This window comes from Heptranchias perlo, chromosome 28 (genome assembly GCF_035084215.1).
Source record: "Heptranchias perlo isolate sHepPer1 chromosome 28, sHepPer1.hap1, whole genome shotgun sequence".
Lineage (NCBI taxonomy): Eukaryota > Metazoa > Chordata > Chondrichthyes > Hexanchiformes > Hexanchidae > Heptranchias > Heptranchias perlo.
This window is the reverse complement of record NC_090352.1, coordinates 36,915,104-36,934,261: the sequence shown is the minus strand read 5'-3', so window position 1 is coordinate 36,934,261 and position 19,158 is coordinate 36,915,104. Positions and strand designations below refer to the sequence as shown.

Genomic DNA, 19,158 nt, shown 5'->3' with positions numbered 1-19,158 from the left:
ATAGCCCTGCTCATTTTTTCGTTTCAAGTACTTATCCAGTTCCCTTTTGAAGGCCATGATAGAATCTGCCTCCACCCCTCAGGCAGTGCATTCCAGATCCCAACCACTCGTTGAGTAAAAAAGTTTTTCCTCATGTCACCTTTGGTTCTTTTGCCAATCACCTTAAATCTATGCCCCCTGGTTCTTGACCCTTCCACCAATAGGAACAGTTTCTCTCTATCTATTCTGTCTAGACCCTTCATGATTTTGAATACCTCTATCAAATCTCCTCTCAACCTTCTCTGTTCCAAGGAGAATAATCCCAGCTTCTCCAGTCTATCCACGTAATTTAAGTCCCTCAGCCCTGGAATCATTCTAGTAATTCTCCTCTGCACCCTCTCTAAGGCCTTCACATCCTTCCTAAAGTGCGGTGCCCAGAACTGGAGACAATACTCCAATTGTGACCGAACCAGTGTTTTATAAAGGTTCATCGTGACTTCCTTGCTTTTCTACTCTTATCTCTATTTATAAAACCCAGGACCCCATATGCTTTTTTAACCGCTTTCTCAACTTGTCCTGCCACCTTCAACGATTTGTGCACATATAGCCCCAGATCCTCTGTTCCTCTACCCCTTTTAGAATTGTGCCCTCTAGTTTATATTTTTCCGACCGAAATGCTTCACCTCGCATTTTTCCGCGTTAAACTTCATCTGCCCATGCCACCAGCCTGTCTATATCCTCTTGAAGTCTATCACTATCCTCCTCACTGTTCACTATCCTTCCAAGTTTTGTGTCATCTGCAAATTTTGAAATTGTGCCCTCTACTCCCAAGTCCAAGTCATTAATATATATCAAGAAAAGCAGTGGTCCCAGCGCCGACCCCTGGGGAACACCACTGCACACCTCCCTCCAGTCCGAAAAACAACTGCTCACCACTACACTCTGTTTCCTGTAATTTAGCCAATTCTGTATATGCTATTGCCCCCCTTTATTCCATGGGCCGCAATCTTAATAGCAAGCCTACCATGTTGCACTTTATCCAACGCTTTTTGAAAATCTTTATACACCACATCAACTGCATTGCCCTCATCTACCCTCTCTGTTACCTCATCAAAAATCTCTATCAAGTTGGTTAAACACAATTTGCCTTTAATAAATCCTTTAAGAATTACAAAAAAAGTACAAAATAATATTCCGAATCTGTGTGTTTCTGATTCAACTATCTAATAGCCACCATTCAAAATTTACATAAAACCACTTTATCAGATTGCATAATACGGACAACCTTCAAAAGAGTTCAAGGCGTGATTCTCTAAACAATGACATTGCTAGAACTATCCAATACCCTTAACCTCCATCTTCGCCTGGCTTCCTGTTGTACTTATCCTGGGTACAGGAGGAAGCCTTGAGAATGTATCACAGTGTTAAATAAGGAGCAAGAACATCTGATGGAGCATTGAAAGATTTACTCATTGAGAAAACTGTCTAATCTCTATTTACTTTTCTGTTACACAACCATTCTCAGCTGAAAGAGCAAGCACAGAGGTAATTTCACTAGTGAATTGTAAGGTTTTTAGTGTTGATGTATTCCATCTGTACTGTACTAAGGATCGGCAGTTTGATCTAAAGGGTAAGGCTGCATGTTGAGTTCTTCTTTTGAGCCACACTATCAGTCCAGGTGGGGTCTAATGTCACTATTTGATCAGTTTCTGCTTTTCCTAGCTTTTCTGATTCTTTGTAGCTTTCAAAAACTATTGCCTGGGCCGAAACATTCCCAGAGGGGGTAATTGGGTGATGCTCAATCATATGTTGGAGAATGAGTAAGAGAATTAATTGGCATAATGGGTTAGAGTAGAGGTACCGAAGTCTTTTGTATCTGTGGGCTGCATACATGCTTACCCTAGTTTAAATTTATTTTCCCACTAATTGATACCTTTAAAAAAAGGGAGAACATCATAGATTTAAAAAAAAAGAAAGAAATCACATTCAGGAGGAATACAAGGGAGTTCCTGAAACTGAAGTACATGGTTCGCCAATCATAAGTTGTTCTGTCCCCTCACTTTGGGGATGAATTCTGTTCTGAATACTCCTACTTTGAATGTGCCTTACATACTAAAACAGGTCAATAGTATTCAATATTCTCTTGTAGTTCAAGTAAATTTGATCACAATATTTAAAGTATATTTTTATCTTGGAATACAGTTATGGGGGTAGAGTTGCTTAGCCTGTTCTAATCTCATTTCACCTCTGGGAACTGGATTCAAATCCAACCCAGACTGATGGGATGAAAGTCTCTTTTCTCTAATGGCTGTAAGGGCTCTGTGAGATGAGTTTGGGCAGTTTCAACCCAGTTCCTAGAGGGCATAGGCCTACAGTGACACATTGGTAATCTCACTCAGAGAGGACACAGGATGGTTGGTTGGAGAAATGAAAAACATTGCATTGGTGCAGTAGAAAGTTCTACACCAAAACAGGAGCCAAGACACATAGTTGCGTCAAAATAGCGGACGGCCAGGAAATTCCTTGGAGGTGCTCCAGCTTCGCGGTAGAAACTCCGTTTACATGTGCATATGAGGGTTACTGCCACACTTCCGACAAAATAATGCCAGCGGAGCAGGAGCAGCTCCGAGGAATTTTCCGACCGGAAGTTTAATTCTGCATTTAATCAGGCTACACCTGAACTGAGAGCATTTGCTGCTGTCACGGGTGCCTGAAATGGCAAAATGTTTCAGTGGAGCATGACCACTGCTGTTATATTTGATCATTATCACGGTCATCTGGCTGTGGTAAGATGTATAACAAACAGTCATTTCTATCTTTCCCTTCAGATATACAACAATGACACACTTTATTTTCTTGTCCTCCTTCAGAAGCCCATGGTCATCCAGAGTTGCCCTGCAAGCGTCCTTTTCTAGACGCCCCTTCTTCCATGGCCGATGAACACTATTTTCGTCCGCCACCATACGACCAACAGGTGATGAGCCCACCCTATCGGAATGAAGCAGATCTAAGGGACGCCTGTATGTTTTCCACCCCTGGAAGTGATGTGCCCGGAGGAGCCGCAGCTGAGGAGCATCCTCCTCAAACATTAAACTGCAACATGTGGGCTTCAGTTCCACCGTACGGTAACTGCGGTGTTCAGACTATGGAAACTGTTCCTTATCAGCATTTCTCAGCTCACTTCACCACCACGGCTATGATGCCCCACCTCTCCACCATTCCAGGACAGAGCTCACAGCCTCCCTGTGATTCACAGTTTAGTGGTTATCACTCGCCACCTCAGCACCAGGTTCGACAGCGGGTACCCATTTCTTGTTCCCCACGAGACAGAGTTCCTCTCTCACCACATGAGAGAGTCCCGCCTTCTCCTCATGCTCAGAACCCTCGGGAATTCCTTTTCTCACAAAGCTTATCATTACCGAGAGAGCTACCTACCCAGTACCATACCAGTTTGGGGCCTGTGACAAACTGGACAGACAGCTGACTCAGACTGATATAACCAAGCAGTATTAATAAGAAGGATGCAGAAAAGGCTTGGGTTTCTAACGTCGGCTAGATAGATCTCACACTTCAGAAGCTTAGAATTTGCCTCATTACATCCCTCCCTTTGACTCTGCTAAACCAGAGATACCTTATTACTTCCTCCAAGAATTCTCTTGCTTTTCACTATTTGTTTCAGGATATGTGTTGCTTGCCTCAATGTTGAATTGCCAAGACCAATTGTAAAGGTGTTTGCTACAAAGATGTGTTAAGTAAACTAAGAAAGACATAATGGGCAATGCTACAGTAATCTCCTGTTGTGAAGTTCTGTGTGACTAGACCAGGAAATCTAAGCGTTCTGCAAATCCTTGTGTGCATTATGGACAGTGCTAAAAGACAATTGTTTTGTGCTTATATCCAATAGTGGAATATATAAAGAACAATATCTTATTTTTTTTTAAATCATCTATGTATGAATAATTTTTGATGACTGTGAATTCAGTGGCTGGAGCTGTAATTATTTTGAATTTTTCTTCCTCTAACCAACCCCCATTCTGTTGTGTTATTTCCCATTTACTATTGTCTTTTCACGTCATGCTTCATTGTGTTATGTAGAGGGTGGACAGAGAACTTGTTGCCAGCCATCTGTCAATGCTGCTCTGAACTGGCCACAGGGAGGTGCAAAAAAATTTTAGTAAAGGAACTTGCTTGTCAATTTGCCCTTCCTCCCATGGGAAAGGGATCACCTTAATCCGGCACCTTCCATTGGTTGACCCTGGTTGATGTTTGAGGGCTCACCGTGTGCAGGATCACTGGGGAGAACCAAAGTTCTTTCATTCTGTGGTGCAGTGTGTCGGTGAATGAAACCACTGCATCAACAGAAGCACCAACTTGTAATTCTTTTTTGTTATTCAATCTTAACGCCTTTGAAGAAGTGTCCAGTTACTGAATAATGCCAAATATATATTTGTTTGCTTAATTACCCATGTAAGCTAGCCATTTTCATGTGCATATTTTGATGCAATTATACAGTCTTTTACATGCAATTTCTGATAAGAAAACTCACTTGTTTGCAAGTTTGGGTAATCGATTGTTTGCAGTGTAAAACCTATGTAAATCATAAAGAGATATTCAATTATTGATGCAGAGAACATTGAAAAAAATTGAAGGATTTTATCCAAATGTGCATGATGAGTGAATCAGTTTGATAAATAATTGTGGCTTAAAAATATTAAACACCTTGAGAGAAACTTTTCTGAAACCCAATCCTAAACTCAGACCTTTTCTAAATCTTTGCAACATTTAAGATACCCATACCAGCGGCCTAACCCCTTTGTGTTCTAAATGGTGACACAGCTTATCCCCACTGCAACCCTGTACAGTCAGCTGCCAACTAACTCTTCAACTGTTGATGTTCATTAAATCGCTTCATTCTGTTTTCAAAAGATGCTTGTTCTTCACAAGCTTTCTTCAAATTATTTCTGATACCATGTAACATACCAAAGTGTTCTGGATTAGGAAAATGTGCAACTTACACGCACTTTTGGGGGAGGGAAGATTTCCCCTGTGTGCCAGGAGTAGCAAAATTGTAAATATGTTATTTATAAATGGGTTTACAATTTCTCTATAGCCTGCACACAGAGAAAATATCTCCCTTTAATCTTTGTAAAATGTCCGTTCTTTGCGATTCAATGCATCAATTCAGCCAAATGGGTGAGTAGATGACCTTCTGCCAGCTCTGTGACCTCCTCTAGGAGGTACACAACAGGGGCCTGCTTGACTTAACCTCTGTTTTTTCCCCTTCTCCCCTGCACAGAACTGGCTAGTTTCACTCTGTAGTTCCTCTTACAATTAGACAACATAATGAGACCGCTGAAAGGGGAAAACATAGCAATGAACCTACATCCTAACACTAAAATAACAAAAAGCTTATTTCACTCTGCAAATATTAAACTGGTATGAAAAGTATAATTGCAGCGCAATTCCTCGCAATCTCAAGCTACTGATTTGGTATCAACTCTTCCATTCTGCTCCTTGCATTGCACCAAATGGATGTTTCCATAGAATAGTTTCTATTGTGCTCATCATACAGTCAGTACTACACTGCATGTTGAAAGAATGAACTTGCATTTATATAGTGCCTTTTCACTTCCTTGCAATGTACCAAAGTGCTTTGCAATTGATGGATTATTTTTGAAGCACAATCAAAACAGCAATTTGTATCTGGAGCAAGTCTAAAAACAAGTATAAACAGGGCTGCAGATACCATGAAGTCCACAAGTTGTATTTTGTGGCATGACATCTTTTACAATTTATAAAGACACAAATGTCACTCTAGATTCACAATCGACACTCTACACAGTACGGTATTGCATATATATTTAAAACATGGCTTCAAGAGCAAGTAGTGAACAATATTTGTGAAAATGAAAATAACGAGGATGTTTTCAGCAATTGAATAGTTAATAAGAGCTTGTATCTGCAGTAGAAGAGCGCAATTAGTTATCAGTAGGAAAAACACTAGTAAAGAAAGCAAAATTACTCAAAAACAAAGAGAGATAAATTAAAATTAACAACATATCACCATAACCTGTTGCTAGAAAACTTCTATGTTGAAATAATTCAGCATACTAGTGAAGCTAGCTGAATTCCTGTCTTTCTGTAGTTACACAGACTGGTGGTAACTTGTCTTAGGCAGAATGGCATTAGCTATTATTGCTTTAATACCAGCATCAGCCCAGCACCATTATGAATCTATAAATGTTTTTGTAAATATGCTTACTGATTCATTAAAGAATATCACACAACAATAACTTACATTTATATAGCGCCTTTAGCGTAGTAAAACGTATCAAGGAGCTTCACAAGAGCGTTATCAGACAAAATTCGTCACCGAATCACATAAGGAGATATTAGGACAGGTGGTCAAAGAGGTAGTTTTAAGGAGTGTCTAAAGGAGGAGAGAGAGGTAGAGAGGTTTAGGGAGGGAATTCCAGAGCTTAGCGCCTTGGCAGCTGAAGGTACGGTCGCCAATGATGGAACGATTAAAATGGGGGATGCGCAAGAGGCCAGAATTGGATGAGCGCAGAGATCTCGGAGGGTTGTAGGGTTGGAGAAGGTTACAGAGCTAGGGAGGGGTGAGGCCATGGAGGGATTTGAAAACAAGGATGAGAATTTTAAATCAAGGTGTGCCGGAGGAAAATATAGGGGACAATGTACTCAGCATCCCAATATGGTGTTGTGTTGCTCTCTATTAACATCTACGGAGAGCAAAATCGGGCAGGGTGTAAAGCGGGCGGCTGACTGAAACTGCCCGCTTTCCACCGGGGGTGGAGGCTGGGAAGTTAGGTTTAAGTTAGCCCCAAAGTGTCAGAGGAAGAATGAGGAGGAGGAGCATTACCCTATTATATTCTTAATGAGAATAGGTTTTAGGAAAGCTTTTTAAAAAAAATGTATATTTAAGACAGATACACCCAAGGGCTGCAGAAATAGCACGGCCCTTTACCTCCATGCTTTTTGGTTCTGTAGTTGTTAAACAGAAAGATTCCACCTAGCCACACCTGAATGGCTTAGAACCTGGGTAATTTAACTCTCCACTGAAGATTCTAATTCCCATAATTAGCTTATAATAGACCCAGCTGGTTGGAATCAGAATGTGTATTTCAGTGTGGTAAGGATGTGGGTTTGGACCTGTGATTCCTCACATAATGGGGGTAATTTTGACTTTGAGTGATAGTGTAAAACAGGAAGTAGCGAATTGGCAGCCCATTTTACATTTCTCCCCATTTTTATTTTGATTGACATCAATGGAAATATAAATCGGGAGGGATGTAAAACGGGCTGCCGATTTGCTACCGCCCGTTTTACACTATCGCAGAGTCAAAATTACTCCCAATGAGTTCTTTACTTGAAATGTCATCAAGGGAAGATAATAATGAAGACCATTCTTCAGAGAGAAGAAAAAAATGGGAGGAACACGTCAAGAAGGCACCTCTCATGCAAGGATATAATGGAAGCTCGAGTTGCACTGGCAGCAGTCCGGGGGAAAATGATACAGAGGATCTAAAAAATAAGCAAACAAAAGCAAAATACTGCGGATGCTGGAAATCTGAAATAAAAACAGAGAATGCTGGAAACATTCAGCAAGTCAGGCAGAGTCTGCGGAGAGAGAAACAGAGTTAACGTTTCAGGTCGATGACTTTTCATCAGAACTGCTCCTGATGAAATCATCTGTTCAGATGAAAGGTCATCGACCTGAAACGTTAACTCTGTTTCTTTCTCTCCACAGATGCTGCCTGACCTGCTGAGTGTTTCCAGCATTTTCTGTTCTTATTTTTTAAAAAGTAGTCTATTGATTTCTCCATCTCCCAACAATGAAGGAATGGGAGCAGAACAATAGACTTTGGAGCTGTCGACAAAACAATAACTTGCATGTATAAACTGGTCCTTGTGTGCTCGAAGACGACTCAGAGCACGTTACAACAAAGTGGAAAAGGATCTGGTGAACACTGAGCATAAGCAATTTGGAGGCTAGGATGGGGAACCGAAGGCAAGGTCAAAGAGAAGTTTTGAGGAGGTATTTAAAAGTAGCAGGGAACGTGGCAAAGTGGAGAGAACTGGGCAGAAATTTCTAGAGGGCAGGAGATGGAACAGGTGCCTGATGATTATGGATCAGAGTGTGAGGGTGAGGACAAGTCCTGGGTTAGGGCAATGGAGGGCGCATGCAAGAATGTAAGGCTAGTATTTTTTTCATGATATTTCTAACATCCATTCTACAGATGATTGTCAATTAAGACTCATAGAGGTCTTAATGCTAAGTCATATGCACATAGGTCAGCTGTATGTTGACACCTGAGAGCAGGATAAGAAGATGTGGTAATAGCAGAATCAGCATTCACTTTTCATTAGCAACAGACCCATAAAAAGAGCATTTACTGCACAGATAGTGCATGTCTCCTACAGGATGCACCTCCTGTAGGAGACGTGTCAGCATTTACCCACCCGCAAGAAAATCTAATTCTTTATATTTATCATAACTGCTTAAGAAACTACATTTCTCTATCAAATGACGTCACCTTATAGTAAGGACTTGCTTCAACTTAACTTCAAGAAACAAAGCTGCTTTGATGATTCTGAAAGTATTAATCAGATATTTTGTATATTCTCTGCCATGGGTTTTACCTGTAAATAGTCTGTTTTACCTAAAATTCTTAAAGGAATCTATCAACAATTTTGCACCAAATGAAGGAATATGCTATACGGTAATATACATTTTTCTAATCACATTATACTCCAATTATATTCAGCTTTAAACATGTATATAGAAGATACATGCTGGGGTCATATTGTGTATGATATGTTATACAAGAAAACCCAATCAAATAATACTTAAATAACAAATTCAGAAATATGTTATAGATCCATGAGCTGTGTGACTATCGTATTCAGCAAGAACCCAACCTGTCTATTTATACCATGGTTGCTGCATTAAAAAAACAATTGACTTTCAGAAAGAAAATTACTGATGGACTTATCTGGTGGATTAATTGAGTGATGACTTATGTGATTGGGTCCTGACGGCTAGGCTGAACACATTTCAGCTGCAGCCTGTGGAGATATCATGCTACAATCGAAGCTATTCTAGGCCAATGACAGAAACATGTTGGGCTGAGAACCAAAACAGAGCTGGGCAGAGAAGTCAAACTGTTTCCGGCTTCAGGAGGTGGCGGAGAAGGGTCATTTGGGACCAGAAATTAAGTATTAATCTTCATTTGGAAAACTGAATGAATGTGACATGCTAGATCTGAATGCGTTGTGGTTGTAGTTTTTAATTGGATTTGCATTAGCGCTTTCCATATTTGGATTACAAACAGTTCTTTGAACAAAATCACATCCAATAGATGTTGTATCTTGCCAGAGATCGGAACCATGGTTTTAACCATATTTTTGTATATTGTATGTGACAGAACTACGTGTATTTTCAGAAAATCAGGGGAGGGTCAGTACTCAGAGCATTAGTAATGTTTCAGATATTTGCTTCCTGCGCAATTTAGCTTCCTTACAATCCAAACGGGTTAGTCAGAGATGAAAAGAAAACTTTGTAAATAACTGGTTCAAGACCAATAAGATTTTATTTTTTGTTGGGATTTATATAAATATTTCCCCCCTTAATGCTACCTGCAGCTGCTATGCTTCCTGCTTCAGTCAGAAGGACAAGACCATTGTGGCCTGCCAGAGATTAGCCTCAATGCACCTTGATGTCAGCCCATTCACTTGCAAAGGTTTGGACTATAGTGGTCTTGGAAGATTTTTTTGGTATCACCGGATTCTTCCAGCCCTATTAAGCAAGACGGACTTGCTATCTTCAGTTTTGTGCTCCCCGAATATGATTAAGAATCGGCATCATTTACACAGTGAGGGAAGACAAGTTCTAATGTCCAAAACCGTGACTCTTTGGTCGGATTTGGATTCCAGTGGTGTTTCCCTGGAGCTAGCTGCCTATCAGACCAGTAGCAACTGAAAACTGACCTTTACTATGCCACTGGTCCAAACTATAGTCCATATTTTACATTAGTTAGGGGTTCTCAATCTCACACTGTAGTATGCTACGATATTTGACCTATATGATAGCTGGTACATTAGAATCTTTACAAAGTAGATACCTTGAGTTTGTGAAGATTTGTGCTAAAGTGATCTTGTCCAATTTTTGAAGGTGCCACTGGTTTCTCCGAGTCCTATTAGCAGTTTGGTTCAAAAGAAAAACAAATGGCGTTTACAATATTTGGAATAAGAAACAGGTTTTTAAAAAAATGTTCTCTTTAACCTGTAAATTTATTGTGTTAAGAAACAGAGCTGAATGTTTTCAACATTATGAAAGTGATTCTGTCAATTACTGCTCTAAGATGTTTGCATAAAGTTTCAGCCATGTGTAGCTGACTGTTGACATTCCGTGTGCAAGAAAATGGACACGTCCATAGTTTAGTGTTGTATAATTTATTCTTCCCTCTATTTCTTGTTATATTTCTCTCCTATTTAGTTCCCTTTCTCTCCCCTGCCCCCACCATTTACAAGACTTCCTAACTAAAGGTGCATGTACACTACAACTGTAGTGGTTTGCTTAACATTGATGTTACAGTTATCTTGTAAAATGCAGCCTAAATCCAGAATCAGGGACTGAGCCAACTTTGGAGCAAAATGGAATAAGGCTCCAGATTACACTACAAGAGTAGCAACCTTCAGAGTAATTTCACCCTATGAGTGTGGGCAGGAAACCTAGTCCCAGCCTATGCCATTTTGTAAACTGGCCATTAAGAAATGCTTGAAAATGCTGTAGGTCAGTATGCAATTTTCCCTTCTTCTAGAGAACATCTAACACCACCCCCCAAGACTGCATGCATTAGAATGGTGTAATAAATTGGATAGCCCGGTGGTGAAGGATAGAATACTAGAGCCTGATCTTCAGTTGCTTCCAAGCCTTTATTCACAGAGATCCACATTACCCACACCATACCCTAGATAAGCTCTCATATAAATGGATACGAGAGTCCCCAATTGATATACATCACCTGAATACAATTAACACTAATTGATACAATTAACAAATGGGACCTCACTATCTGAGAAATGACAGGTCTATAATTGCACCTTATCGCTCTGTGGTGATGTGTGTTGGTACAACAAAACACTGCGCCAACCAGTACCCACAATTCAACGTTTTATTTTCCTGATGTGGTTGACTGCTTGCTAGTGTACACTTCACGGGCACTGGGGCCTCCTCTGGTAGGTATCCCATGTAGCATTCTTCATGTATAAAGCTAGACAATGTTGGGAAGCTATTTGATTCTGGATGAAATCATAGTTAAGCCTGATTCTGTCCTGATCTGATGTCTACACAACTGCACTTCCTGCAGGGTCATTTTTTTTGTTATGAAGAGGGGGAGCCTTGGCTGATTTTCCCTTCCCTATCCCAGGGATGCAGAGGCCAATTTGGTGCCCTTACCTCCACTCCAACTGAGAATAACTAATGTAGCACAGGGCACAGATCACAGATCAAAACTGGAAAATTCCTGGTCTGTATGGCTCAGCTACTTAGTGTTTTGATCAGCCACTGGCAGAGTCATTCCAAAAATTTTAACCCTCTGTTCAATTTAGCTTCAAGATTACCAGTATGTAAAGTGTACTCATGAAACCCCTTCATCATGAAATCAGGATTACTTAAAATATCTAATTACAAAGTCGAAAGTGCTTTGTAATAGTTTAGATAATAATTTGCCCTCATTGTTTTGAAACTAGTCATCCTCCACACAAAACAGGATTAGCCCTGGAAATTGGATTGGGTTGGGGGGGGTGGGGGGAGAAGATATATATGAGTGAATGAATTGATCTCATGTTCCCAGTGAAGAGCTACACTCGGAGGGAGCATAAGTTGCATAATTGATGCTACAGTGTTGTAACCCTATCTCTGACCATAGCTGGCAAGCAGAATTGGTGAATTTACCCTATAATCTTGAAGTCAGCTTTGATTATCATATAGCATTTGTGTGTTACCCTTTTCTAGCATTGCAAATAAAACCTGGGCCCCCGCTTATCCTTTGGTTTTTTTGTTCTCTCAAGGAGCTGAAACTCAAAAAAGATTAATGATCAAAGTTTAACTTGTCGGAATTTTTAAAACTATGAACACCTTTATTTTTTGAATAAAATGAAAACCCCCATAAATGCTGGAAATCTGAAGTAAAAGCAGAAAATGCTGCGATTACACAGCAGCTGTCAGATCTATAAAGAGGAAAGATGGATTAGCATTTTGGATGTAGACCTTTCGAGGGACTATGCACAAAATGTCAGCCTGTCTTTTCTCTTTACAGATGCTGAACGGATCTCCTGCACTGTTCCAATAATTTTTGTTTTCACCTTTATTTTCCGAAACATGAAAAGCTCAGGATCCTTGATCAAGAGATTGGTGGTGAGACAGTACAGTCAGAAAAAGATTAAGAATAGTGAGATTGGGACCTTGCACGACAGAGGAAGCTGGATAGGAACAGTGTCCTTTTCTTGTTGCTACATGTCTATGTTGTTTACATTATACTTTTTGAAGTGAGATGTTAAACATTATTAAGCAAAGAGTTGCTATTTGTTATAAAATCATTTTGATTGTTCTTACCTCATTGATGTCAGTAAGCATAGTCTTCAGTGAGTGGTCTTGGCAAAGAAATGGAGACTACTGCCCACTGATGTCAGGGAGCAAAGGGTACTCCTGATGACAGGTGATGATGCTCAGCCATTCTGTGGCACAAATTAGTAAGAATCATTTCCAAACCCATAATTCCCATATGGCACGATCCCAATTTCGCCTGTGCTATCAGGGATATGCGTAGAGTGGAGGGTTTGCATTTCCTTTTCAGGAAGGAGGGAAAATCTGAACCTCAGCCAACCAAGGTGTTGTTATTTATCACTTAATGGGTGAATCAAGAAAGCCATTGGTACAGGTTACCTGCCTGTCATATTGACAAGGAATAGTGTCTGACAGAACTGATCTAGAAGAGAGAGAAAACTGAGATTTAGTCCATGGATAAGATATTGACTTCAGTTTGTGACTATAAGATTAATAAACAATTTTTTCCATCGGTTACAGGAATGATATCCCAGAGGGCAGAAACTGTGAAGCGTTGCTAACAGCAGGCATGAGTGCAGAATTAAGGCTACAATGTTGTAGCTCCGTCTCCGTCCCTGGCTCGCACTGAGCAAGACTCCACACCAGCAGCGGAGAATGGGATGGCTGCCCTTAGTGTGCAATATTGCCTCAAATTTCAGGCATCATAACCCATTCTTAGTCACTTCTATAATCCAAGGAGCAATAGTTTACCATATAGCCTTCAATTACAGTCAATTTTTTAATCTTTCCAGTTTAATATGAAATATTACACAACAGATGGATTTTTCCCCAGTGACAATATTCTGCGCCACTGTATCCTACTTAAACACTAGGCATCTAATAAAGTTTTCTTAGTCCTTTGTGGATGCATCTACAAATGATCATATTTTGATCTATTAATTTTGGAAATGCATCATAAAATACAGCAGCAGCCGCAGAATTAACCATTATAAGAGTTTTCAATTAGTCTTACACAGATTGGGAAATGAAAATACATTACAAAAAAAAGAATGAAACATTGCAAAGAACGGTGAACTAGACCAAAACTCAAATAGAAAGCATGGAATAATGATAAAGGCAGATTTTGCAAGGCTCTGCATTTGACATTTTTTTGGAGGCCATATTACTGATCAGTGTGAGCCTCATTACAGCTTTAAATTTTATTCAATTGATCCCAAGCTGGATTTCACTTCTTTTGTGCCACCTTCTTCTCCATTGTGCGGCTCGCCCGTACAAAACAGGCACATGACTGGTTGGCTGACCTGGCCGTTAGAAGTTGGATTCTTAAAAGTCGTGATGTAGTTTTATGTGTTGGTTTGAAACTTCCAGTTTTTTCACTTACGAGCTATTTTACTCTGCATTTTCATTAGTGCATTACTTCTCATTGCTATATGCCCCTCATTTTTTGCAATACAAGATTTTTTTTTACCATTCCTTTTCCTACAACAGCTTTACTTGCAGCAAACAATGTGCTCAGGATAGAAAACTCCTTTGGGGGAATCAAATGACACCAAGGTTTGGAGGAGGAAGATGAATTCACAAGGGTGTTCCAATACATCTCATGTACTATGTATGCACCTGTCCATAATCCAGTACCTGCATTTAGGTAGACAGGTCTACCTGGGCCTCTGAGATGAAGATCTGTCTTCTCCGCTTCTAGTTCACAAGGAAGGTTGTCTTCCAGATGAGATATTAAATTAAGGTTCTGTCTGCCTTTCAGGTGGATGTTTTTCTTTAAACTTTGAGAAGGGATGGGATCAAATAGGCCTTCTTCATTTGAACTGAGAGGACATTAGAAAATTGGAGGGACAAAAAAAATCTTTTAAATATTAAAACGTTTATGATTTCACGAACAACACAGCAATCACAAACCTAAATAGTCAGGCAATACTAATGTAGTAGGCTTGCTGGAGTGTTTCCATAAAGTCCCCAGAATTTTATATTTTTAAATTGTAAGGACTAATCCAGGGAAAACCTGTGATTGCTATTGTTTGTGAAATCATAAACATTTTTACATTTAAAAGTATTTTTTTGTCCCTCCAATTTTCTAATGTCCTCTCAGTGATTTGGAGCACCCAACACATGTAAGCAATCTAGGCCCGTGTCATCGTTCCACTTAGCCGGACAGAATTTTAAACCAACTATTATTATTTTTGGACTCCAATCTTCAGATTTACGTGGCCAAATGACTTATTTCAGTCCCCCTCTAATTGGCTAACAATCATTTCTCTGCCTACAGTTTTTTAAAATTCATTCTTGGGATGTGGGTGTCGCTGGCAAGGTGGCATTTATGGCCCATTCCTAGTTGCCCTTAAGACGGTGGTGGTGAGCCTTCTTCTTGAATTGCTGCAGTCTGTGTGGTGAAGGTACTCCCACAGTGCTGTTAGGTAGGGAGTTCCAGGATTTTGACCCAGTGACGATGAAGGAACGGCGATATATGTCCAAGTCAGGATGGTGTGTGACTTGGAGGGGAACTTGGAGGTGATGGTGTTCCCATGCACCTGCTGCCCTTGTCCTTCTAGGTGGTGGAGGTGATGTCGAAGAAGCCTTGACGAGTTGCTGCAGTGCATCCTGTAGATAGCACACACTGCAGCCACGGTGCAAGCATAAACTGTACATATCTGAAAACTAAGTTAAAACTGTCTTTCTTCATACAAAGAATAATAACTTGGATTAGAGCCAGCGTGTGCAGCTCTGGCTGCTCGTTCCCACTTCCCTGCTGCCTGACCCAATTTCCATAGTTTTGGTTTGTTCGCATACAGATCTGAGAGCCTAACTGTTACATCTGTCCTCGTACATGACTCTGGAAATGTACGCAGGCCAGCTAACTGGCAGATTTGAGAGTGTGCTACCCCTATATCATATCATAAAAAAAAGCATGCAAAAGGATTTTTTTTAAAGAATATAACAAGCACTTGACTTACCTTCAGATAGGGTGTTGACTTTTGATTTTAAAAATGCGTGTGTGGGTACACATCCTTTAATTGTCTGTGATGAATGCAGGGTCAGGTAGAAGTATTCCATGCAACTTCTATCAGTGCTTCTTATCATCGGTTCATTGTTTGAACAGCCAGTCACTGGAATAGGCATCTGATGTGGCATCAGAGAAATTGAGGATTATGTATTTGATTCCTTGGTGGTACTGTATTGGTGGGGGAAACTGAACATGTCTGTGACCTTTGGCCATCTAATGAGAGGGGAAAGTATGGCTGCAAGGTAGGAAATGCTCTAAATATTTTGCTAATTCCACAGTATAATATCCCACAACATTTACAGAGATGAAACGACAGGAAACAACTGCCAGCTAAAACAAAAGGTGCAAAGAACATTTGGTACTGAAAGGGTTAATTAAAATGAACTGAGCTTGAACTGAATCAGACTGATGAGATATATGGGTGTGTAAAGAGGACATTTACTGTGCATTCTCCAGAAATTTTGCATAACCTGCTTTAGTCTGACATTCATTCCAGCCTGTGGTTAGCCTTGGAGACTGCATTCTTTTTGAAAGAATCAGGTGTCACAATCAATTCTAAATATACTCCAGTGACAAAAATGCCAGTATATTTCTTGTGGTACTACTGATTCTGAAGTATTCAAATTTTGTCATCACGCACAATAAAATGCATCTGAAACAGAACAGCTATGGGACTGAATTCTAATGTCCAAATTAAGTAAACGGCCTTATCGAACCTATGAAAATTACAGAATCTGTGATTTTGTTACTTATGTTTTTAAAGGTTTGTAAGTTTACCACAGAAGCTAATACATAGGCCGTAAACATTGCCATCAGGTGTCTGTTGCAGATAAAAGACCCGCTTCATATATGGAAATTGACTAGGTGAAGAAACGACAGTAAAGGCCAATTTTCCGTGTCAGATTCCACTGTTTCCTTTCTCATCTGCCAGTGTGGTATCAGGGATTCTGAGCAGTGGGCAATGCCAAACAGCTGTCGGAACCAACCAGACCTAAGGAAACAAGAGGAAATAGCAATTAGCAATCTAGGAAATTGATCATTTGTCTCAAGCCAAATGGCAAGCCGACAATGCTTGTGGTGAGATGATACAGATACATTGGGGCTGATTTTAACCCCGAGCGATTTCGGGTGCGCTGGTGACAGGGCGAATGTGAAACGCACTAGCTGGCCTGAGTTTCAAGCCCGGGGATATTTTAACTCCCAGGCCTCATTTAAATGCTGCTGGTCCACTTCCTGTCTGGAATGGGTGGAAGGGGACACATAATTGTTGCTGACAGGGAAAGACCAGGTGGCCAAGGGCCCGAGCTCCTCCTGGCCTCATAAAGGAAAGTTTTACACTTACCTTGGGGGGCCTCTTCAGTCTGAAGACCAGCAGCTGACCTGCTTCAGACTTGGGAGAAAGCTGCGACAGTTTCCCCGCTCAGGCCCCAGATAAAATGGTTGCGGAGCCCACCCGAAATCGCTCGGGGTTAAATCAGGCCCCAGATAAAATGCCATCGGAGTCCTATAGGACGTAATAGGATTTTCATTCAATCACGAGACCCCTTTAGGCAGGCGCCTCACCCGCCTGCAGAATAAAATTGGAAGCATCAAGAAAGGGTTGAGTTCTGAGCGGGTAAGTAACCTGCTCGTTTTTAATTGTCCACTTACCCAGTTTCTGCTGATAGGGCTAAAATTTTTCTCAATGTTATAAATATGTTTAAAAATGAATCCTAAAATATTGAATTCCTAAATGAATATTAATAGATCTTCCAAACCCTTTAAAAAAAACTGAAACATGCAAGTTGTTGCAATGGCGATTGTGTTATCGTGATGTCCTTGGGTGAGGAATGTGAGGAACAAATACAACTTGGAAATGGAAGATCAGCAGTATTGTACTGTAAAGCATTCCGTGACTGAAGTGACTGGTTGACAATCTGTTCTCACGGCTCTACCAATGTCCCTCCAGAACTAGTTACTTTAAGGTGCATAAAAGTGATCGACTTTTTCATTCCCTGCAGAGGAAGTGTCTAACCTTTGCCATGTATTTCCTGCAATGGCATCAGTCAGATTGGGAATTTGGTATATGGTAAATTATGAGTCCAAATTAGTGTCATGCAATTCCATGGCGGAGTATATTGATGATGCTCCAAATCCTCATCTACTAATCTGTGCACAGTGCATTGTCCCCCACAATACTTGTAAGGTTTAAATAAATGAAAAACATTAGGGAAAATACAAATGAATGGTTTGCCATCTCAGATGACAGCTCAACCCTATGATCCCGTAATGTGTTTAATGAGCAAAACTGAATGTCATCAAGAATCTCTTCAATTAAAGATTCATTGCACAGCTGCAAGCAAAAACTTAGCTTTACTGTACACATTATGTTCATTAAAGGCTGCATAGAAACTGTTGTCAGACAAAAGTGTTCATTGTATTTTAGCCATTGTGCCAAAGGGGAGTATGAAGCTTTGTGTTCGCGTAGAGCATTACTCCTTCTGATCTGCTGAACCACTGTGAGTATTAGAATCTCTAATTGCAGATGGCACACTGTGTTGTTTCATTTTCACATCATAACAACCAAGTGGCATTTTGGGGATCTAGTGTGCTCTACTCCCCATCTTCAACATTGAGCTAGTCAGTGCAATGTTATGGCCTTGCACAGTTGGAGCGGGGATCTTGAAGGTATCAATTAGCAGATCAAAGTACTGAGCCAGTTGTTGATTTGTGTCGATAGCTGAGAGCGCTGGTGGATGTCAACTTCAGTCTAGAAGAAGTCCTCCATGCTGAGAAGAGCATTCTGGTCTTTTCTGTCTTTCATCAATGGCCGCAAAGTCAGAATGCAGGTTAAGCTTGTACTGTGTAAGACCTGTGTCCAAACATTTCTCCTTCATGGTTCAGAAATCCTATGCATACAACAGAAAGGCTTCCTCCAGCCTGTGTGTGAGAACCAGGACCAAAGTGTGAGTTGGATTTTGGGCATGGTAAGTTTCAATGATGTGGTCAGCAAGATGGTGGCAATACTCATACATTTTGTAGCGAGTTGTGCTATTCACCATGCTGCTCATCAAGGGCTTCCAGTACTTGCTGTTCACCCACCGAGGACCCAAACGTCTACTTGGTAGGTAATTAACCATCAAGTAGTGACAGTTCTTCTTGGGAGGTAGGGAGGCGGGGTCCTTTTGGGATTCAGGTGGTTCCAAGACGCATCTGCTATTGGAACTTCAAGTTCAAGTCAACTCTCTATGACAGACTTGATAATCTGGCATCTAAGCCAGGCCAGCTTCATGGACGTCCAGGGCACTGTTGATGATCCACTAGCCAACTTCCTCACTAATGGAATCTGGAGAGATAAACTGTCACCATGGGCTGGGATTCTTATTATTTGGCTCCAGGTAACCTTGCTAATCAAAGCCTTCATTGGTAGGGTGGTCCTAGATGGATAAACAATGGGAAACTTACCAGTAATCAGCTCTGGTAAACTGCATGGTTTTAGATGGTTAAACTCCAACAATCCCCCTGTGCACATTAAGGGGTCCCCAAGCCTTGGCTGTGCCAACCTGACCTAATCTTTCTGCATTTAGGTAAGTGGGAC

At 40.7% G+C, this 19,158-nt stretch overlaps 1 protein-coding gene across 1 annotated transcript in view; it reads left to right on the top strand.

The window, feature by feature from the left end:
* tbx4 (T-box transcription factor 4) overlaps nt 1–3,463 on the top strand; it is a 70,300-nt gene extending 66,837 nt beyond the window's left edge. Inside the window, exon 8 of the mRNA XM_067967953.1 lies at nt 2,850–3,463. Coding sequence (XP_067824054.1) covers nt 2,850–3,463 — 614 coding nt within the window. The remainder of the gene's footprint in view (nt 1–2,849) is intronic.
* Nucleotides 3,464–19,158: the final 15,695 nt, after the last annotated feature.